The 24,381-nt window shown below is 41.3% G+C and overlaps 1 protein-coding gene across 8 annotated transcripts in view; it reads left to right on the plus strand.

Annotated features, from left to right (window-relative positions):
• TNS3 (tensin 3) overlaps positions 1 to 24,381 on the plus strand; it is a 203,857-nt gene that overhangs the window by 110,214 nt on the left and 69,262 nt on the right. For all 8 annotated transcript variants that reach the window (XM_087892371.1, XM_087892365.1, XM_034416437.3 and 5 more), the window contains one exon: positions 17,251 to 18,513. In XM_087892371.1, the coding sequence (XP_087748497.1) occupies positions 17,251 to 18,513 (1,263 nt within the window). The remainder of the gene's footprint in view (positions 1 to 17,250; positions 18,514 to 24,381) is intronic.

A 24,381-nucleotide genomic window follows, 5' to 3' on the forward strand; every position in this document is an offset into this window, starting at 1 on the left:
ATTTCATCCAGGTGCTGGGGGAGCTGTTGCGCAACCACACTCTCAACAACCTTCGCCACAAAACGAAGGTTGGAGACCGGACGATAATTTACCAACATTGCCGGGTCCAGGGAAGGCTTCTTGAGGAGAGGCCTCACCACCGCCTCTTTCAAGGCGGCAGGAAAGACACCCTCACCCAGCGAAGCATTTATAATCCCCTGGAACCAGCCTCGTGTCACCTCCCGAGAAGCCAGCACTAACCAGGAGGGACACGGGTCCAATAAACAAGTGGTCGCGTTCAGTCTACCCAGAATCCTGTCCACGTCCTCAGGGGTCACAGGATCAAACTCATCCCAGATAACATTCTCAAGACCTGCCCCAGTCCCTCCCCCTGAGACTATCCAGTCGGAGTCCAGATCTTCCCGAATCTGAGCGATTTTGTCATACAGATATTGAACAAAATCCTCGGCTCTACCCTCCAAGGGGTCCTCCCACGCTTCCTGGTGGAGCAGGGAGCGGGTCACCCTAAACAGGGCGGCCGGGCGATTATCTGATGACACAATAAGAGCAGCAAAATAGCTACATTTCGCTGCTTTTATCGCTACTAGGTAATTCCTAATATGAGCTCTTACCAGTGTCCGGTCAGATTCAGAAAGACTGGCCCTCCAACTACTCTCTAGGCGTCTTTTCTTAGCTGGGCAGTTAAGAAGTGGTAATTTTGCCGCAGTTCCCGTACCCGTCTAGGGATTTGTTTCAAAATTATTAGCTGTCTATCTTTGAATGTTATCGCTTTGTCTCTTGACTTCAAAATCACTTCTTCCATAAGGGCCTTCTTGGAGAGCCTAACATGAACCTCTGTCGGGAGTCTCTGCCTCCTAGCATAACTCGTGTGTACACGAAAAACGTCATCTATGTCTCTCAAAATATTTTCTTTATCTGTATCCAGAATCCCAGCCAGAATATCTGCTACTATCTCTCTTAGAGGCTCTCCCCGGTCTTCCACAATGTTCTGTATCCTTCAGTAGAAAGCTGACTTTTCCATTTCCAGGAAAATAATCTCTTCTTCAAGGGCCCTATTCACCGAAAACTGCTCCCTCTCATTCCCCTCCAATCTCTCCTCACACTGCCCCACTCTCTTCTCTACATCTTGTATTTTGCTTTCCTGTTGTATCAACCCCCCATGAACACCCTCTAATCTCTCATTCAATGTTTTAATATTGTTTCTAACAGCTCCCAACTCCCCCTTGAGGTGTAATGTCAGGTCTTCTAAATTCTTGGAGATAACTTCCTGATTCTTTGTCATCACCTCATACATTGCCTACAACATGCCCTGAAGACTTGATAATGTGGGAGGTTTCCCTGCAGCAGCTAGGTCATCCAAAGATTTAGAAGATGAAGATGTAGGTGTAACCAGGGTAGCAATCATTGGTAGTGTCAAAACTTTCTCCCCCTCTTTTGTAGTTGTCACAATTGTTGTATTCAACATCTTGCTTACAGGGTTACAGCCAATCACTTTCGGATTTAATTATGGTAATTATATAATTACTTAATGACCTAATCGAGAAACAACTTTAAATTAACCAATTCCAAAAATAGATTATATTCCGAAACCTTCAAATCAGATTTAGACAATAATAATAATCAATGAGGATAGTTCATTCGGTCAAATATTAAAGCAAATTCAGATTACTCCTCTTCTGGGGACTCAATATACATTGTAGTTTTAAAATTCACCACTGAAGGGAGACAAAATACTGTTCCATACAGTCAATAATGATTCAGCAGAAAACAGGAAGAGAAGAGTCCTGGGGAGGGATAAATCTGTCCCTTCAAATCACAGTTCCTAATCCACATAGAAGTTGCAAATAATCACCATCCATCGACGAAAGGAGGGTAGGGGGGGATCCACCCAGAAACTTTCAAACAATCAAATACTATTCTTTTTCCGTAGTATTTCTTTTGATCAGCTCAACTCAGCAGTGGCCAAAGAGTTCATAGCGTAGCAAAAAAACAGCCGCTTTCTCCATCTTAGCTCCAATGAGGAAATTGGCACTCAAATTATCTTTTTTTCTACCACATGCATTCAAGATGGGGGGGTGGGGTCAAAAGGATCAAAGATCCGTTTCGGAGTAAGTTAATTTAAATTAGAAAGGGGCTCCTTGCCCACCTGTGATTAGGTTTCCCTTCCAATGCGTGACAGTCATCGTTTTGGGGCTGCCATGGCTGGTGCCATCTTTCCAGCCTGTGACAGGAGAGCTTCGCCTTCGCGCGCTGGATCGCCACTCCTCAGGCGCTATTGCTCCTCTCCGCTTACGGCTGCCTCTCCAGGGCCGCCGGTGGTGTAAAAACTGCCCAGGCTAGAAAGTTTGCCAGAACAAGGCAGGAGCGATCTCCATGCCCGTCTTGCTAACACGGTGACGTCACTGGAAACCACACGGTGATGTCACTGGAAACCCGAGGAGGAAATAAGGAAATATCTAGAAGAATCTGACCTACCAAAAATCTCGGATTTGTCTAGAGAAATCCTGGATAGGGAGATAACAGAAGGGGAAATCGAAAGGGTCTTGGGAAGACAAAAAACAGGGAAAACTCCCGGTACGTATGGCCTCCCAACAGAATACTATAAGGCACTTTGGGAAGTTTTAGGCCCCCACATGGTAGAATTATTTAATGGGGTAATTAGGGAAGGACTGACTCTGGATTCATGGACAGAAGCAATAATTACCCTTCTGCCAAAGAAGGGTAACGACTTGTCCCTGATCCAGAACTACAGACCGATCTCACTTCTTAATGCAGATTACAAATTATTTGCGGCGGTATTGGCAGATAGATTAAAAGGTTTTTTAAGCCAATTTATCCACGAAGACCAAAATGGTTTTCTACCTCGCAGGCAAATCAGACATAATGTGAGAATAATTATGAACATTGTAGAACATTATGAAACCCACATTGATAAACAGTTGGCTTTGGTCTTCGTGAATGTGCAAAAAGCTTTTGATTGAGTGAGCTGGCGTTTTCTATTTGGTCTGTTACAACATATGCAATTTGGGGAGAAGTTTATTCAGGCAATTCGTACAATCTATTTGAAACAGTCAGCCAAAATCCTGATTAATGGAGAAGTGTCGGAAAAAATTTGTATCGAGAAAGGAATCAGAAAGGGGTGCCCGCTTTCTCAGCTTTTATTTATATTAACATTGGAACCGTTATTGAGGGAAATCAGGTGAAATTCGGGAATTAAAGGACTGCATATTAAGAATCAACAGTATAAATTACAAGTATACGCTGATGACCTTGTATTTGTATTGGAAGACCCTTTTATATCAGGCCCGAATTTGATTTGTGAACTAGAAAAATATGGAACTGTGGCGGGCCTAAAAGTAAATAAAGAAAAAACTAAGGTCTTGATTAAAAATTTGACAACAAAGCAGGGGAAGGAATTAGAATTGAACCTGGGATTCCAAATTGTTAATAAATTAAGGTACTTAGGTATTATATTATCTGCTAAATGCTCAACAATCAAGGAAGATAATTATTTGAAACTTCTTCAACGAACAGAACAGGATTTAGAGAAAGGGAAGAAGCTACAGATTTCTCTGTTAGGCAGGATTGCGGCTATAAAATCCTATATTTTCCCAAAATGGACATATTTATTTTATACAGCCCCAGCCAAATTAGACAACAAATTCTTCAAAAAGTTAAACCAAGTTGTTCTAAAATTTATTTGGCAGAATAAAAAACCCAGAATTAAACTTAAAATGCTCCAAGAGGTGAAGGACAGAGGGGGATTTGGCTTGCCTAAGTGGGAGTATTACTATCAGGCTGCAAATTTAGTTTGGGTAAGGGACTGGATTCTGCTGAGAAGGAGACGGCTGTTGGTTCTGGAAGGTTCAGGGCTGCAACAGGGTTGGCATTATTTTTTGTGGCAAGACAAGGTAAAGAAATACACGAGTTTCGCAGGTCATTATTTAAGAAATATCTTAATTGAAACATGGAGGGAAATTAAGGATAAATTCTACTCTTTGACCCCCTCCTGCTTGGTCCTGTTAGAAGCCACAACACATATTCCGCTTTATAACAAAGAAAAACATCTATTTTACTGGGAGTTGCTGGATAGCCAAGGTCACCTAAAAACAAGAACTGAACTAGAATTGGACTGGTGGTCTTATACTCAGATCAACTCTAAATATAAAAAGGATAAAGAGCAAGGAGGTATATATATATGACCCGCAGGAGATGGATAAGATCATATTAGGAAGGAGGAAAAAATGTTAGCCAAGATCTATAAACTCTTAATAAGTTATTGGATAGGAGACAAGATTGTTAAAGACTCAATGATTGCCTTGGGGAGAAATATTGGTCACTCAATTGAGTTGACGAAATGGGAAGAAATTTGGACCAAACAACTGAAATTTTAATGGCAACCACTTATAAGGAAAATTTATGTAAGATGCTGTACAGGTGGCACCTCCCCTCTGCTCGATTATCCAAAATGTTTCCTGGACTCTCCCCAAACTGTTGGAAGTGTGGGGAGGTGGGTACCTATTTTCATGTATGGTGGACTTGTCCCAGGGTAATTGAATTCTGGAAACTTATTCAGAGGTGGCTGCTAGAAATCACTGGATATAAATTGCAACTGAAACTGGAATATTACCTATTAAATATTAGGCCAGACAAGATAAGCACGAGTAAATGATGTTTAATTGTATATATTACAACTGCAGCAAGAATATGTCTCGCCCAAAGTTGGAAGGGGAAAGACCTACCGTCAGAAGACTTGATCTTAGGGAAAATTATTGAATATGCAGAAGCCGATAGGCTAACAAGAACTTTGAGAGATCAAAAAGAATCCGCATATTTTCAATGTTGGGACCAATGGTATACTTGGCTAAATAATAGAATAAAAAGAGGATAAGGTTAGCGTAGCTTTTATTTCTTATTTGTATATTTGGACTGAAGATAAATGTATTGTGTAAGGTTCTCACCATGATCTATATGTTGTTATATATTTTGTTTGTAAAGAAATAAATAATTTTTTTAAAAAAAAGTGAAATAGGAGGACTTCCTCTTCTTTGTGGTAGCCTCTCAAAGATTTGTTGCTGATTAGCAAAAAGTCATATATTTCTTCTGCTTGGTTGGGTGGCCTGTGATATACACCTCTGGCAATATTACTCTTTTTTTCCTTTTATATTTACCCATATGCAGTCTAGGAATCCCAGACAAATATTTGCTAAATAGTTTTAGGGAAAATGTTTTACAAAGCTGCATCTGTCATTTGCTTAGGCGAGAATCAAGACTGAGCTCATGGTTTATCAGGTGAGTTAAACTTCAGAGTGAATGGTGGAAGGGGAGAAAAAAGGTTATCGACAAGAACTTCAATTTGTAGCTTGTTAGATTTTTCTTTAGGCTGCTTCACGTTTTACTTGGTTTTATGAAGGTTCAAATTTCATTGAACTTCATTGTACCCTCTGACTCCTCCCTTATGTTTACATTTCTAACTGAATCCAAAGTTTTACGCTGTTCCAGAAAGAGAGGTTACCTTTAGCAGCTGCTTCAGCAGAAATTAAACAATTTTTCAATGCTTATTTTTGCCGCTTTTGTATTTTTTTAAGAATATTAAGTTAGTTTCAAATAAATCTCCATTTTACTGCCTTTCAAAGTTACAGGACAGGACTGCAATAATTTTTTAAAGGTAGGATATTATTTTCTTTACAGGACTGTCAGTTTGCATGTCTGTGATGTTTGATAAATGTCAGAGATTCTTTGAATTATATTTGATAAATATTTCCTCTTCCTCTTTGGAAAACTGCCTTTGCTAACCCTATAGTGCACTTGCTTACTTTTTGGATGGCCTTCTGGGTGTACTTTCTAAAATACTTAAAACTGGAAAGAAGATAGCTGTGGAACTGAGACAGGTAGGGTTTACACAGGAGCTCTTGAGACTATATTCAAATGTGTAAAGCTTAAAAAAAATCCTGCCTCTTGATGAAGTTGAGATAGTATGTATTGTGGGGGTTAAGGAGGAGGCTGTCTTTGTTAATGAGATTTGTCTTCAGATTTATATGGGCTGAGGATATAAAATGTATATGAAACTTTCACCTTTCAGGGATAGTGCCAAAGTTCCTCTTTTCTGATAGGGAGAAAAGGGTTTGTTTTTCAATACCACTTTTTAGAGTTTAGTATTTGGAGTTTGGATAGTGTTTGTTGGAGGAAAACAGCTGGGTAATTCTACCATTTTTACAAACAACAATTTTGTTGGGAAAATTGTACTGTACTTTACAGTTGTATTTACTATAACAGTATTTTCACAATTTATTTCAAAGATGTTCACAAATAAATTGCTTTAGTAATATCATTTTCTTATTTTACTTTGCCAAAAAGCTTGTATTACCAATATACAATACTTGCACAAATTCGTTTCATAACTTTTAATCTGTGGCCGAATTGTAACATTTTTCATGGGGTCAGCACTTAATCTTCTGCAGCAAAATATTTGTATTCTTCTAATACAGAAGGGGCTTGTGGTGTTCAAACTCTGCCATGTTATGGCCCCTAAATCAATAAACAAGTTTGTGTAAGGTCCATGAATAATAGAAGTAATGATCTTGATAAAGAAGATATGAATAGCTGCTAGAAAAAGTAAACCTGGGACTTGTTTCATTAGGTAATTTTGTAGGTCATGTAATAAGTGAAAAGTGATTTTTGAAGGGACAATCTTTTAAGTAGTCTCCTATTTTATTTCTTAACCTTATCTCTTTTTTGAATAAAGATATATTGTCTTCATAGTTCGTTTCCAGAAACCCATTGAATTTGCTGAGCTTCATACAGTTGGTGGCCAGCTTTTTTTTTTTTTTGATAGCTATACTGAGCAGGAGTTTTTCCAGCAATAGAAATACTTGTTAACCCAAAGGCTGTGTATCATACATAATATTTCTTAAACTTACTTTTATCAAAGGTAGAGGTATGATGGTTCAGTGTCTTAAAGATGCTGAAAAAGATCTCATGGAGAAGCAAACATGCTCTGGTGTTTGAATTCTAGCACAGTGTGATGGGGTAAGCTTCCATCACTTGCCTCAGCTTTTGCCAACCAAATAGTTCGAAAGCAAGTACATAAATAAGTACCACTTTGGTGGGAAAAATAATGGTGGTTCATGCAGAAGTACAAACCCAACCGGTGCTGGATCTGCCCGAAAGTGAGGGAAAGTGACATCAGTGGAGGAAAGAATGCTGCGAATGATGCTGCAGAATGCCATGAGCCATTCTAAGTGCGGACCAATTTGTTCTCTGTGGTGTACTTCTGGATAGTGCATGAGCATGAACCAAATGGACTAGCAATCTTAATAGGCAGGCAAAAAACTACTCTGTACTAATACTGTAGCCTCCTGGCTAATGTACCACCACCATAACTTATGTTAAATAAATTATCAAAGGTGCTAATAAATTTTGTATCTGCAGTTTTTCTTTTACTATCCAGTCATAAATGTTACTAATATTACTAACACAGAATTCATTACTGATTCCTTTCATTGACACAGTTAGAATAGCAATATACAAGTAGTCACCAGCCAGAAAAAAACCATCATCCAGTCACATTGCTGTGATAGGTGCCTAAAGATACAAAATCCCCTATACATGTCATCTCAACTACAATAGATGACCCAGACCATAAAATCAACTCCACAGAAAGCTAAAACCTACTCTTATTGAGATTGGCTATAATAGTATTTTATAGGCCTGATTGTGCTGTACCTCTTCCTCTTGTCATTTAGAGATGCATCTGCCTGATCTGCTTGTTTGACTACTTAAAATGGATATATATATATATTTAGTACTTTTGCCTAAGTAATAGTTCCTGCATATTTATGGCATCTTCTAACTCTCAATAGCATGTCCCTGTTCAATTTGTTTGGGCAAAGCTGCACAAGGCAGAGCCAGTTTTCATACTACTGCATTATTAATGTGCAAGCCATCAATTATATGTATGCAAGGCCCATTAAGACAACATTCACACTAGGGCTAGATAACTAAGGTATCTGTTCTGGCTGATAATTTTGGTTTTTATGTTAGGCATTTCTGTCCATAGTTGGCAAAATCTGTCAAGAAAACTACTCATTCTTCTTGCACAAGCTGGCTATTGCCATCTTCTTTTCCCATCAGCTTCTTTTTTTCTTTTTTCTGCTATTAGAGCAGCAATTAAAGACCTTGGACTACCAATGATACTGGTAGCATTTCTGTCATCTTGGCAGTGACACTGAAATAATATTTGAAATGAAACAACCCTTTAGTTAGTTACTTTGGGTCTCTCCCAAAATGTCCAGTTTCAAATTAGCATTTTGAATGATCCAACAGAATAGCAGTAGGATGTGGCACGGATCTTTCCATGAGGAAGATAGGCATTTCAAAAAGGTGAAAAATGAATACATAAAATAAAAATAAATTATGGCATGGATCGGGGTGAAATCCACTTACCTTCCCTACAGGTTCGCAAATGTGCGCGCGTCATGCATGCGCTTGTATTGCTCGCATGCCCCATCGTCTGCACATGCACAGAGGCTTAAACTGTCACAAAAAAGTGACGTTATGACATCCACATGTGTGGGCCGAGCCTTCTGCAGCTGCCACTACTGGTTCACCTGAACCGGATAAAACCGGCTGAATTTTGCCACTGGCATGGATTTCTCATTCCAGTCTTTTTTGATGAGTGGGTGATGCTGACACAAAAGCAGAAGAGGAAGAATCAGAAAAGAAAAGGGGTATGGTTCCAATGAAAGTGAGGCCATTGGAGAAAAGAAAGATAATATTGAGGTTGAACCCATTTTGCATGAATGCCAAATTTTCTGTGGTTAATCCCAGAGAAGGGATTATTTCAGTGTATATTCCTGTGGTTCAGGGGTGAAATGCTCCTGGTTCAGACCGGATCACCCGATCTGGTAGCGATGGAGGCGGGTGGTTCGGAGAACCGGTAGCAAAAATCCCTGCCACCCCCCATGCCCGGCTGAGCTGCGCAATCATCAGAGGCTTTTTTTCTTTTAAATGGCTCTGACGATCCAAGCTGAGTTGCCTGATCGTCAGAGGGTTTTTTAAAAACCCTCTGCTGATCAGGCAACTCAGCTTGGATCGTCAGAGTCATTTAAAAGAAAAAAAGTTATTTTTTAAATGCCTCTGACAATCCAAGCTCTGATGATCCCAGCTGAGCTGCCTGAGCTGATCAGGCAACTCAGCTGGGATCATCAGAGCCTTTTGAAAGCATTTTTTTACAACCTCTCCGCTGAAGAGGTTGTAGAAAAAATGGTTTTAAAAGTTTTTTTAAAAATGCCCATGCCCACCCAGTCACATTACCTCTCCCCACCAAGCCACACCCACATAACTGGTAGTAACAAATTTTAGATTTCACCACTGCTGTGGTTTTACATATGTGGCATTTGATAGTATATGGCATTATACAATAATACATGATAACAGTGATGCAGTATTATTTAATATACCACAGGACTATTTCCTGTTCTAAATATTTTAAGGTACAAGTCGCATTTGTCTGTTGGATTGTTAAATAACATAGGTTGTTTGTATTAAATGAACTGTTTCAGAAAGAACAGGAACAAATGCCTGGTTGGTATTTATGCAAAGAGCTCAAAAGCTCCTTGGACATCAGAGAATGGAACGTAATAGAATGGAGTATATTATCCCTCTAGCTTTCATAAACCACTTTAGAATGAATCCAAAATACCTGTCCTGCATTCTGCTTTACTAAGAAAACAAAATCAATTGTTGCTCATTTTATAATGGAAACCTGTAAGTGCAATTTTGGTGAGACACTTTTGCTTGCTTGCATGGGTAGTGTATACCTTTAGACATTGCGTTGCATGTTCAGATTTCTATTACTTGTATGGTCTGTTTGCCAAAGTTGCTGCTGCCAGGAGCATGAAGGCCTGGTGTATATTTGCTTACTACACAGAAGGGGATCTGTGAACATGATTACTGCATTAACACAAGCAGGAACTTGCCTAAACAGCTCTTCGCAATTCCTTATTTTGGTTTTGTATGTACTACAAAAAATATTCTGGCATGGATTCAGTTAAAGACATTCCATTTAACCTGCCTCACAAGATTATGTAAAATGAAATAAGCCATATTCATGCTGCCCTTTGCCTCTCTGAACAAGAGCATAAAATAAATGTCAAAAGGACATAGTTTCTTTGACAGCTAATCTGTTGTCCAAAGTACCTGATGAAATATTTTATTTTGCAAAAGTACTAATTTTTTTTTTAAAATTTTTTTTTAAAGTACCAGGTATGGTCTCGGTGGTTTTTATTGTGTTTTCCCCTCTCATTTCATGTCCTGTATTGTGGAACTTCTTTCTTCCACTCTGCCCTTCTTTTTGTCCTCTTTTGGCTTGTTTTTAAAAATGGTTTGGTTTGTTTGTTTGTTTTTGACCCTCAAGCTAATTTCTCAATATATCTCTGTGCTCTGATTCTTTTTTGAGGTCCATGTTTGCTGCTATGTGGATCAAGTATTCCTCTCATAAGGACACCAGGAAAACAGTTAATTGTTCTTTTCTCCAGCTATCTAACTTAAATGGCATGAAATTAAACTAAAATACAATGTTTCTTTGAAAGAAAATAATTACTACATTGTTTCATTTCATTTTTTTCATTTTATTTAATTTGTATACCGCCCTACTCCCGAAGGACTCAGGGCGGTGAACAGGCACAGAATAAAACACGTAAAATACAAAAATTAAGAACGAAAGTAAAATCGAATTAAATCAATTTAGCCCAAGACAAATTTAAAACCCCAGGTTAAGAGCAAATTTAAATTTACATTAAAATTTACATTAAAAAAGAATGGGAAAGATTAGGCCAGACCAGCCTGGTGAAATAAAAAGGTTTTAAGAGTGCGGTGGAAGGTGCGTAGATCCGGGATCCTCCATATCTCCGGGGGGAGCTCGTTCCAGATAGTAGGTGCCCCCACAAAGAAGGCTCTCCCCCTGGGGGCCGCCAGCCAACATTGTTTGGCCAACGGCACCCGGAGGAGTCCCTCTCTGTGAGAGCGTACTGGCTGGTGGGAGGCTGTTTGCGGCAGCAGGCGGTCCTGTAAATAACCAGGCCCTAAGCCATGGAGTGCTCCAAAGGTGGTAACCAAAACCTTGAAGCGTACCCGGAAGACCACTGGGAGCCAGTGCAGGTCGCGCAGGAGAGGTGTTACATGGGAGCGCCACGTCGCTCCCATAACCACCTGCGTGGCCGCACTCTGCACCAGTTGGAGCCTCTGGGTGCTCCCCAAGGGGAGCCCCATGTAGAGAGCATTGCAGTAGTCCAGGCGGGAAGTGACGAGGGCATGAGTGACCATGTTTAAGGAGTCCCGATCCAGAAAGGGACGCAACTGGCAGATCAGGCGAACCTGATGGAAAATCCTCCCGGTCACGGCCGTCAAGTGCTCTTCTAAAGACAACAGTGAATCCAGGAGGATGCCCAAGTTGCGAGCCCTCTCCGTGGGGGCCAGCGTTTCGCCCCCGATAGTCAGCGATAGCGTCAACTGATTATATCGGGACGTCGGAAAGCACAGCCACTCGGTCTTGGACGGGTTGAGCCTGAGCCTGTTCCTTCCCATCCAGATCCGCACGGCCTCCAGACACCGGGACATCACTTCAAGGGCATCGTTGGGGTAGTCCGTTGGGAAGTTGATATTTTATTTTTGCTATAATGGAAAATGTTTCACTGCTCTGTTTAATATATACATGAAAAACTATGTTTGCTGTAGTAAACAAATTCAGAAGGCAAAATTCTTTGATCAGGAACAAAAATATTATGTTTGAATAATATCATTAGATTGTAAAATTGAAAGCTCACACTTGAAGCCATGAGCAAATCAGCAATGAAATCTGCTATGTTGGATTCGACTAAGGTAAAGATGATTATTCATTCATTTGTTTTGCCAGTACATTAGACTTCTCAGGAAAATTTGCTCAGGTTCCTCCAGCTCATAGGAACAGGTTTTCTCTTAAAAAATAGTTGCTTTGTTCCTTCCTTCCTTCCTTCCTTCCTTCCTTCCTTCCTTCCTTCCTTCCTTTCCTTCCTTCCTTCCTTCCTTCCTTCCTTCCTTCCTTCCTTCCTTCCTTCCTTCCTTCCTTCCTTCCTTCCTTTCTTTCTTTCTTTCTTTCTTTCTTTCTTTCTTTCTTTCTTTCTTTCTTTGCCATCCATCTCACTAATATAGCAACTTTGGGCAGTTTACTATACCTTCCTTCCTTTTGCATCCTGATTTTCTTAGCACACTTTCAGGAGCCAGACACCCTTCTTAAGGCACAGGCAGCATTAAAGGAAAGACTTGTTTCTGAGAGTAAGGCAGCTGCAGTTAGCAAAGAAAAAGGCAAAACAGCAAATTCTTGCAGATAAGAACTTAACTGGACAAAGAGAAATTCCAGGTCAAGCTGTCCAAGCTAAAAATTTATGATGCCATATCAATGGAGAAATGAGGTCTTAGTCAATTAACATGCCACGGTTGTAAAGAACTGGTTTGCAGAAAAGAATCATACACCATGAAGTCAGATTCTCAAGCCAGGGAATACTGTCTCTAACAGCTTTAAATTGCCTCCTTACTGAGTTCTGCCAATCTTTTCTTAAGCCTTGATGGTCAGTTTAGTATCTTACTGTTTACTCATGAGCTGCACACTTCAGTGGGAGTACAGAGACCTCAGGAGGAATGGAAGGGGGAGGGGGGAGTAAATGCCTGAAGCAGTCTGTGTTTCAGTTGAGTCTGATTCCCAAAGGCATGACACTTCCAATATGCAGAAAGGAAAATATTAAGTAGGTAGGAGGAAAGTTTTGCAGTGCACTGGAAAAATAATATTGAATAGTGCACATACACACACACTTGTATACACCCCTAATTCGTATGGTTTTTTATGGAGAACTATATCACATAAATCATTATAACAGCTCTCTGAAAGACAAAAAGGACTAGTAAAAAATGCAAGGAGGGACACATACCTAAGGCAGAATACCAGCATATAGCCCAAATCTACAAAGATGAAGTCAGGAAAGCTAAGGCTCAAAACAAATTAAGTCATTTGCAACAAATGTCAAAAATAATTTTAAAAAGTTTCTTTCAACATATAAAAAAACAAGAAAGAAAAATCAAGGAAACAATCAATTAATGGGGAAGATTGCAAGGAGATGACAGGTAGCAGGGAAGAGCAGAACTGCTTAATTCATTCCTTGCATCTGTCTTTACATAAAAGGAAAAAAAAAACAGTTAAATCTACCAAAGCACTATCATAAATGACATATTAGGAGTACAAGTCAAAATAGGCAAGAAAATGATAAGACAGCACCTATCTACTCTAGATGAGTTCAGATCACTGAAAAAGATGGATTACAGCTAGTGGTGGGTTTCAATTTCTTTTACTATGGCTTGGTGGGCATGGCATAGCTTGGTGGGCATGGCAGGAGAAGGATACTGTAAAATCTTCATTCCCTTCCCACTCCAAGGGAAGGTTACTACAAAATCCCCATTTCCTCCCGATCAGCTGGGACTCAGAAGGCATAGAATAGATGGGAGCGGGGCCAGTCAGAATTTTTACTACCGGTTCTCCGAACTACTCAAATTTTCCGCTACTGGTTCTCCAGAACTGGTCAGAACCTGCTGAAACCCCCTCTGGTAGGCAGCTAACGAGTAGGCTAGCTTAGTCGCTCAACAGTGAGATACTGGTGAATCAGGGACATCAGTGGGACGATTGAGAGCATCCTGTCATATTGCATTACTGTCTGGTTTGGAAGCATTACTGCTTCAGACAGGTCAGTGCAGAGAGTGGTGAGGATGGCAGAAAAGATCATTGGAAGTTCATTTCCTTTTATCCAGGACATAGCATATAAGCACTGCTTGATCTGGGTCAAGAGGCAGAGAATAGATGGGGGTGGGGCCAGTCAGAATTTTTACTACCGGTTCTCCAAACTACTCAAAATTTCCACTACCGGTTCTCCAGAACTGGTCAGAACCTGCTGAAACCCACCTCTGACTACATCCCAGAGTTCTGAAGGATCTATCAAATGTGATCTTGGAACTACTGAACCATATTTTTCAGAGCTCCTGGAGCACTGAAGAACTACTAGAGCCCTGGAAAACAGTGGATATTTTTCCCATCTTCAAAAAAGGGAAAAAAAATGAATCCAGGAAACTATATACCAATCAGCCAGACATCAATACCTGAGAAGATCCTGGAAAAGATAATCAAGCAATGGATCTGTGAACAACTAGAAAGTCGAAACAAGCAAAGTTATTACTGGAAGCCAACATAGGTTTAAAAATCTTATTGCATTCTTTGACAATGTGACTAAATTAGTGGAGCAGCGAAATCTCTGAACATTGTATACATAAACTTCAGGCATTTAAGAAAGTAGACCATAACCTAGTTCTTGGTAAGATAGCATCACCACCAGATGGATTCATAACTGGCTGACCAACTGCACACAATATGTAGTCCTCAATAGAACTGCATCTACATGGAGGGAAGTATGCTGTTAGATACTGCAAGGTTCTGTGTTAGGCCCAGTATTCTTCAACATTTTCATAAATGATTTAGATGAGGAGATAGAAGGGAAATTCATTAAATTTGCAGATGACCACCAAGCTGGGGGGAAAAGCCAAAACTTTAGAATATAGACTCAAGATCCAGAAGATATTGACAGACTGGAGCCCTGGACCCTATCCCACAAAATACAAGTCAATGATTAGAAAAGGTTTTTTACACTTAGGCAAGAAAAGCCAAATATACAAGTATAGAAGAGGTAGTATGTTAACAGCTATAACTGAGAAGGTTCTAAGTGAAATCAGAGTGGCACAATTGCAATGGATGCATCATTACATGACCTGAAAGATCAGATTATGGACAGATTGCCATGGAGGTAACATATCTATGTGGTCACTAAAAGTTGACATTGACCTGATGCAAAATCTAAATTCCAGGAAAATCTTCCCAGATTCTAAATGAGTGCTGCACTTAAAATACAGGAAAGAACTTGGAATAGCCCTCTCAAGGCAATAAGTCATTGTATGCACATGATATCTAAATCACTGCATGAACATATCTGGGAGCATATACTTGGTACTCATATCAAACTTGAGGAATATATTTAGTTTTGGAAACTTTTATGGCACAAATATGTATTTGCTTCCTTTGGTGCAAAAGAAATCCAATACGGCCTTAGTGCTGTGATTACTCTTATCAGAAATAGATTTGATTTGTTTGTAACTGATTCCTGAGGATTGGAATAGCGTGTCAAGATATTTGGAGGATGAATATGAAATTAGTCTTTATATGTCCCTGATGTTTGTGAATTTCTTTCACAAGAAGACAATAATTTTGGTTAGAATCAGGGGTGGGTTCTACTTACCTTTACTACTGGTTCGCAACGGGGCCGTGTGCGCTCGCTTGCTTCGCGTTTTGATGATGTCGGGGTGGGTGGGTGGAGTCTCCCGCCGGTTTTACTACTGGTTCTATAGAACCGGTCTAAACCGGGGGCAACCCACCACTGGTTAGAATAATTCATTGTTAGCCTACCCCCCAGTAATCCACTTGGACCCATAGACAGGTAGGCACAAAACCTAAATATGTAATGTAAGTAAGAGTCATAAGGAAGCATAGCTGCTGACACTGGTTGACTAGGGAGGTCTGGAATTGGTTCCTATGTATGTGGCTTAAATATATAGGATTGAAATTCTAAGATTTGCAGATTTATATGCAAAGTTGTCAGGACATAATAGGCCAGTAGTTTTTTCCACTACTAATTATCTTATTTAGATACAATAGGACTAATTTATATCTTGTCTTTTTGAAATTCAGCACTATCTGGACAAGCCCATAATTTTATCATCGATAATATGGCTCCTTCTGATACATTGAGAATGATGTTTACATTGCACTGGAGAAGAGAGATATACTTCTGTGCACTGCTTCCAATGAAAATTCCATCATTGTGTCTATTGTCAATCACAGGGGAAATAAGCTAATATTCTTTAACTGTAGTACGATATCACAACTGATATTCTTAGAAAGGCTTAGTTTAAGAATAAATTTGAAATACTGACATGGCATGATCAAGTCTTATCTTTGTTTACTGCCTGCCATTTCATATTGGTAATTCAGAAAAATGAGCAATAGTTCTGCAGAAATAAAAACACCATACAAATAAATTGTAAGGTGATTTACAACTACAATTGTGTTGCTAGGCAAGACAGTTAATTGTTAAGTGAATTTTGCCCCATTTTACAACCTTTCTTACCAAAGTTGTTAAGTTAGTAAAACATTTGTAAAGTGAATCTGGCTTCCTTTTGACTTTGCTTGTCAGAAGATCACAAAAGGTGATCCTATGAGCCGTGGATACTGCAACCATCATAATTATGAGCCAGTTGCCAAGGGTCCAAATTTTGATCATACGACCATGGGGATGCTGCAACAGTTGTAAGTGTGAAAAATGGTGAGAACTCACTTTTTTCAGTGATGTTGTAATTTCGAAAAGTCGAAATGAAAGGATATAAGTTGAGGACTACCTGTTCCCGAAATATCCTAGAATGGTATTTTCTGCAGTGATTATTAGGCTGTTGTAGATGCTCCAAAAGTTTCACATTCACATTTTTTTCTCCTGTTTTATCTAATTTAAATTAGCTTATGGATAAAAAATAAATTAACAGAAACAGGAGTGGGGGGAAGGAATCATGTTACCAGGTATGAAAGATCAGATCCACAGGTGAAGGTCCAATTAAACTGATTTATTGCTAGTCATGCTTTGCACAAAAATTTTGTCAACTAATGGTTAGCATCTACTTGGGGTTAGATAAGGTCAATGGCAGATTGGAGTTATTTTGCTTGTGGCTACTAAGGATTCTGGGTTAGTCCCTCATTTAACTCTTCCCCCAGGTTCTGCAACTCCATTTCCCACAAAAGCTTTTGAATCAAATAGGACTTGGTGATTCTCTGCCATTATTCATTCTGCAATACTAACAGTTGTATGATTATGGAGCCAATAAATGTTCAGCTTTGTTATTGCATCACAACAATCTATTTTGTGGAACTAGTCAAAGATGGAAATTGTATTTTGCTTAAAATGGAAGCATTAATACAAATAAATTATAGCAATTGTAGTATTAAGGTTGACAGAATTAACAATCACATGCCCTCTTTCTACTACTATATAAATCTTTCTCCCCCAACCCCATTTTTACTGTAATATCTTTTCTTCATATAGTAATTATGTTTTGATTCTCATTTCTCCTTTACAGTGCTGCACTCCCATGGTCCCGTTGATGGTAGCCTTTATGCTAAGGTGAGGAAAAAAAGCTCCTCTGATACCAGCATTCCAAGCAGAATCAAAGGTGCCGCAAGTAATAACTCTGATCATAGTGATCATACCCTATCTGTGAGCAGTGATTCAGGACATTCTACAGCTTCTGTACGGACAGAAAATACTGAGGAACATCCTCCCGGAGTAAAACAAATCTTGAGTCCCCGGGAAAAGGAAGAACTCGATCAATTGCTTAGTGGCTTTGGCCTAGACAACTCGATCATTCTGCTCATGGATATGACTGATGCCCAAAGCAAATATAGTGGAACTCGTCATATAGTGCCAGCCCAAATTCATGTGAATGGAGATGTCAAACACAAGGAAAGAGAGACAGATATTCTAGATGACGAGATGCCCACTTATGATCTTCACAGTGTGGATAGTATTGGAACATTGTCTTCCTCTGAAGGTCAGCAGTCTAACCACCTTGGAAATTTGAGCTGCCATAAAAGTTGTCAGAATTCCCTCCTGTCAGATGGCTTTGGAAGTAATATTGGAGAGGAACATCATAACACTCTGGCTGCAGATCTGGGAATTAATGTTGACTCTGTGTATGAAAGGCCCTTTGGAAGGACTGATACAAAAAGCTGTCAGGAGCTGACAAAGAATCCTCCAGTTTCCACCCACCCATCCTATAGCGCCAGTAGCTATTCAACTCAGACATGGGTGCGCCAACAGCAAATGGTAATTGCTAATCAGTATATCAGTTCTCCAGAGAATGAAGTTGGATTTGGTATTCATAACATAGTTGCAAATGTGGAAAACCTGGAAAATCAAGCCAGAGTTCCAAATATGCTTCTCCAAAGTTCCAGCCGTAGGAGTGAGGTCCAAAGGAGGCTTGGGAATATACCATCTTCTAGTAATGTGGTTGAAACATCTAAACCAGAGGTTTCTAAATTAAGATTTCTCTCTGAAAAAAGTGCAAATAATAATGAGTTGAAACAGAATACAAGAAGCATTGCTGGAGTTTTGCCATCTTCACCAACTTTGGATATTGATCAGTCAATTGAACAGCTAAACAGACTAATTTTGGACTTGGACCCAACATTTGAGCCTATTCCTACTCGCATTGATGCTGTCAACACAGATTCAGATCAGCTGAATGGCTTTGTCAGCCCTCAAAGAGATGAAGAAAGGCTTGGGAGGGGCTCTAGGTTCCATGTGAAAACTGAGGTCACTACCAAAAACTCATCCCAGCAGGGTGAGTTGTTTTAAATACTATATTAATGCAATGTGATTTCTCTTCTCTTCTACAAAAAGCTCCATTTGATAGTTAATAGTATGACTAACTATGAAAATACCATCTTGAGCAATGGAATGTGTGTGAATGCCTTCTTTTCATAGACCTGTGGAAGGAATAGTCGTTCATTTTTTATAATTAACTGATTTTTCTCCACCTCTCATATGAAAAGAAGTTTAGCCTTAAAAGACTATCTTTGTATGCTTCATTATATTACACATTCTAATTATGGCAAATTGAATTCTAAACCTGGAAAAATGAATTGCCAGAACCTGGTGCACCAATCACAGCTCTTACTTAGCATCCCCCCCTCCTTTTTATTCTTCTTATTTTTGTTGCTAGATGCTTCTTAAGAAATGGTGGCAAGAAAGGAGGGAAAAGATGATTTGTCAGGCAAATATTAGCTTTTTAAATTTGAAAGAATTAATCTCTGCAGTGCCATGATTAAATTGTGAAATAATGCAACTAATCTAAGACTCTTCCCGGCATGCACATATTGGCTGCTCTTTCAGTTTCTGGTGCTCCTAGGTGCATGAAGGACAGCTGGCTGGTGGACCAGAAAAGGAAAGGGAGCAGAGCTGCCCACTAGAATGGGTGAGCTAGGGCTTCCCTCCTTCCCCCTCTGCCCGAGTGGGCTTCTTGCACGGCCCCAGCCCACCAGCCCATAGCACCATCCATGGTCCAGAGTGCCTGGCCAGCTTGGGCGCACGGGCAGCAGGGCAGCATTTGCTGGCTGGGTGACCGGCTGCCCCGTCCATTGTTCCTGCCCCTGTGAGGGCAGAGGGGACAGCAGTGGTTCTCATGCTACCATGTCTGGCCAGGATGTTGGAGCAGCCAGGAAGAAAAAGAGGAGGAGCCACCATCGGGGAGGTGAGCTGCCCTAGGGGGGCCAGAGGAGAGGGTAGCATGGAGACACCACCTAGTGGTAAGAGGCGTGCTGGGCTGGGAAGCAGGAAGGCGCCAAGCCTAGCTCCAGGAACGCCGATACTGCTTATCTCTGAGGTTGGGAAGAGGCTCCGGCTTTCCAGCGAAGGGAGGCAGCATTCCCCGTCCAACTTTCTCTCTCTGTCCAGGGCTGTGGAACTGGGTCATTGGTGGGGATGTCCTGCTACCCTGACGGGGACCAGGGGGCGGGCAGGGAGATGCAAGGACCCCCAAAAGGCAAGGCGGAGCCGGTGCATGTGCACGAGACAGCTGATCTTCGTGTACGCATACACGTCAGAAACCAGAAGACCAGGTGGCCGGCACACATGTGCACATCTGAAACCAGAAAATCATCTGCTTTTCGTTGTGCTGAAAAGGTTCACGTGCACTCCCGTTTTGGCACTTGCTGCCAAAAACGTTTGCCAACACTGCTCTAGGACATTTTTATTGACACTCAATACAGATTTTCAAGAAGAGATTGGATAGCCATTTATCTGGAATTGGAGCAGCTTGAGCAGGGGGCTGGACTAGAAGACTTTCAAGGTCCCTTCCAACCCTGTCATTCAATGCTCTTTTTGTATAATAATCATCAGATGTAAAGAAACTGTACTGAAAAACTTTTGTTGGCTTAAATGAGCTTCCTCTCCTCTCCTTTCCTCTCCCTCACTTCCACCCCCCCTTCCTTCCTGTAAACACCCATCTATTCATGGAACTTTGGTGAACAGAAATAAAAACTAAACTATGCAATCCAAAATAATAGATATTGAACAAACTAACTATCCAATCCAAAATAAGATGTGTCAAGACCCTCCAAATGTTTCATTATAGATATCAAACTACATCCACACTAGAACTCATCCCTGCTCAAAATTTGTGGGAAGAGTCAAATGTTCACAACTTTTGAAAAGACCAACAGGGATGGAACTGTCTATATATTAGGAGGCTATCTCAAAACAGGCCTCATGATAAAGAATGCACTTCTGGATACCCACCTGGTGAAACTGCTTCACCAATGAAACTGCTGGAGCATCCATCTAGTGGGATGGGCTAAACCTATTAGGCATAATTTCCAGTGGTGGGATTCAGCCGGTTCACAGTGAACTGTAGCTAACTTTTTGAGCAGTTTGGTGGGCTATGCCCCTTGCCCCTCCCAGCCATTTGTTTCAGATGAGGCTGATATGTCCAACAATGGTTTTGACTGGGCTCCCGGTGCTGGTTGAGGCCCAGTAGATGGTGATCCATTGGCCCTGGATAGCGGGGCTCACTTGGGAATTGGAGGCAGCTGCGGCAGTTTTGGAACTCCCAAGCAGCTCAAGCAGGGGTTCGTGTGTTCTCAGGAGCGTCTTTGGCCACCCCACCGGGCACCAACACCACCTCAGGTACTGTGCTCCATTGCTTCATTGCCAAACCACTTCGCTCCCAGCATCCTGGCTAGGAGACCGCTTGCCCGCATGGCCAGGAAGCCACATGGCCAAGCTGGCCGAGAAGCCGCACTGGCTGGGAGGATGCTCACCTGCCTGGCTGAGAAGCCACCTGGCCCCACTGGTCAGGAGAACGTTCACCCCCCTGACCAGAAAGCCGCATGGCTGTGCTGGCTGGGAGGACACTTGCTCCCCTCACCAGGAAGTCTCATGGCCACACTGGCTGGGAAGACACTCACCCGCCTGGTTGGGAGGACACTTGCCTCCCTGGCTAAGAAGCCGTATGGCTGTGCTGGCCGGGAAGAAGCTTGCCTGCCTGGCTGGGAAGCTGCATGGCTGCACTGTCTGGGAGGACACTCACCCCCCTGGCCAAGAAGCCATATGGCTGTGCTGGCTGGGAAGACGCTCACCTGCCTGGCCGAGAGAACGCTCACCTACCTGGCTGAGAAGATATATGGCTGTGCTGGCTTTAAGACACTTGCCTACTTGGCCGGAAAGCTGCATGGCTGTGCTGGCTGGGAGAACACTCTCCCCACTGCCCAGGAGGCTGCCCAACCACCTGGCCAGTGTCAGAAGAAAGGATTCCTTGTGGGACAGAAGTTTTTTCTACAAGGAAAAGCATACAGAAACCAGTTTGATCATAATTAATCCTAATATTATATCCCATATTTCCCACAACTAGAAATTTTTAAATTGCATACTTGTAGCATAAGTACATAAGTAGATTTCTTTTATTATTTAGTAGAAACAAATTCTATTTTTTTTTTAAAATTTGATTTATATGCCGCCCTTTTCCGGAGACTCAGGGCGGCTTACAGTGCATTAAGCAATAGCCTTCATTCTTTTGTATGTTTTTATACAAAGTCAGCTTATTGCCCCCACAAACTGGGTCCTCATTTCACCTACCTTAGAAAGGATGGAAGGCTGAGTCAACCTTGAGCCTTGGAGAGATTCGAACCAGCAGAAATTGCAGGCAGCTGTGTTAATTACAGGGTGCACTAAACCCCTGTACTATCAAGGCTCTTCCTATTAACAAAGGAATAAGTAGGGGGTGGGAAATTTGGAGGAGCTGAAATTGCTATTCACTTCTTGCATTACCCCCAGCAGTACCTTAGAATTTAGAATGAAAATAAAAATATTGGACTCTGTTTCCACACAATTACCTTGTTCTTATTTTCCAATTATTTACATAAGCTCATGTGATGACTTTTCCTACAAACTGTTCGTGTTGACTGTTTTGATAGGCTGTCTGAATTTGCAGAAAGGGTCCTCTGAGAAGGGTGGATTTGAGTATTAAAAAAGAAGACAGAGAATGGTGATTTAATGACTTATCTATATGTTTTACCAATTATCTGAGGCCTGGGGTCCCCATTTGCACCACTCAGAAGGCCAATGTATGCCTGTACATACCTCACTAGTTGCTTGGCAATTTATCTACTCCACCTGTGGTTATATATTCTTCAAAATATGTTTAAACTTTTTTAAAAAATGGGAAGCTGACTTGCCACAAAGCAAAACACCATCCTCCAGAAAAATTATTTATTTCTTTATTTATATTCCATCATTATTTGTATAAGTAATTCATAGTAGCAAACATTCCAAATATCCCTCCTCCTATTTTCTCCACCACAGTCCTGTGAGGTAGGTTAGGCTGAGAAAAGGAATGACTGGCCCAAAATCAGCCAGTCAGTTGTAAACTCACTGAGCCATTTCTGAACTTTTCTGCCATGTGAAAAAGAGAGCTATCTGCAGCCAGTGTTTTGTTTAGAAGTGCATCCACCTGTCTTGAAAAAGTAGAGAAATTATAAACGTAGGACTGTGCATTGCTATGGTGGACAGGGATGCATTTGTCTGCACTTCTTTAAACAAAATATGGCCTTTTCTGGGGAAGAAAGGCAGCTGCATAATCCCAGGAAGCTGCATAATCCCAGGGAAAAAATGCAGCTGCCTTAAAGAATTGCAAACAGATGCAGCATTCCTTTCTCTGTGCACTCCAAAATATTTTTTTTTTGCATTTGAATCCAAAATGCAGTGGTACAGTACAAGAGGGAAAGTAAGAATACACAATTAAGAAATGTTATTTGAAGTAGGTGCTTTGTAAATTTATCTGTGGCAAGACTTCCCAGACACTGTTTTGCAAAAGCATTCACAACAATAAATGTGCATCAGAATGAGTGGTGGGATTCAGCTGGTTCAGGCCGGTTAACCGGTAGCTAAATTGCTGGCTGGCTCTGCCCCCTCCCTTCCCACTCCCTTCCAGGAGTCCCCACATGGCCCATTTTCGTTCCAGGAGACTTCAGGGAGGCCTCCTAGGCCCAAAATGGGGTCAGGGGGGCGGCGATCTCCCCGCAGCCTATTTTGGTTCCTGGGGGGGGCAGGAGGCCAAGTGCTGCCTGACCCCCTGGCCACGCCCCACCATGGCCATGCCCACCCAGCCAGGGTGGGTGAGAGAGCTGGTTGCTAAATTATTTGAATCCCACCACTGTTCAGAATCCAAATATAGGGTTCCAACTTTAGGTGACATGCATGGCTGCTTATTTTGTTTCTATTACAGTAAAGAAATGAATGAGAAATCATTATTTTTTATAATTATTCCTGAAGTAGTGTGTGTGTAAAAGGCAGCACTGATCACTGATCATAACAGCCCAAGAACAGGCACTAAGCACCAAATCCATAGAAGCAGGGATTTACCACACTAGATAGAACCCAAGGGATAGATCAGTGTCTCTCAGCTGAAAGATGTATGGACTTTAACTCCCAGAATTCTCCAATCAGCCATCAAGGAGTTTCCACAGAAGATTGTGGAGAACAGAGCTAAGAATCTGTGGGAATTCCAGATCCAGAAGGACAGACAGGCATTAGGTAATCAACTGGACACTGTAGTAGTAGACAAATTAATAAAGACCAGAAGAGCTTGGGAGGCCAGGCAAGCGGGGCGTGGCAAGGTGCCCCTTGACGTGAGTAATGTCGAGTTGGCCATACCCACCAGGGGTATGGGTTTCAAAATCCGTCCCTACCAGTTCAGTCGTGGATGCGCGCGCAATACTTTGGCGCATGCCCAGAAGTGTCCGGGCGAGTGGGCGGAGCCTCCCACCACTACCACTACTGGTTCGCCTGATGGAGGGCGAACTGGTAGCAATCCACCACCGACGCCCACCAGTCACATGACCACCCAGTCACGCCCACCCAGTCACATGATCACCAAGCCATGCCCACAGAACCAGTTGTTAAAAAATTTGAATACCACCACTGATCATTTCTATATCATCCCTTTCTTAAGAAAGACCCTGACAGACAGCAAATAACCAGTCTAGTCCACTAAGTGGGCTGGCTTGATCCCGTCCTCTCAGTTTTAATTGATTCGGTTTTAATTTGGGTTGTTTTAAATTATTTGGGCCAAAATTATTTAATTGTTTTAAAATTGTTTTTTAAATTTTGTATACAATGTTTTATTTTGGCTGTGCACCGCCCTGAGTCCTGCAGG

Source organism: Pantherophis guttatus, chromosome 4 (genome assembly GCF_059756535.1).
Source record: "Pantherophis guttatus breed Tessera chromosome 4, ASM5975653v1, whole genome shotgun sequence".
NCBI classification, from domain to species: Eukaryota; Metazoa; Chordata; class Lepidosauria; order Squamata; family Colubridae; genus Pantherophis; species Pantherophis guttatus.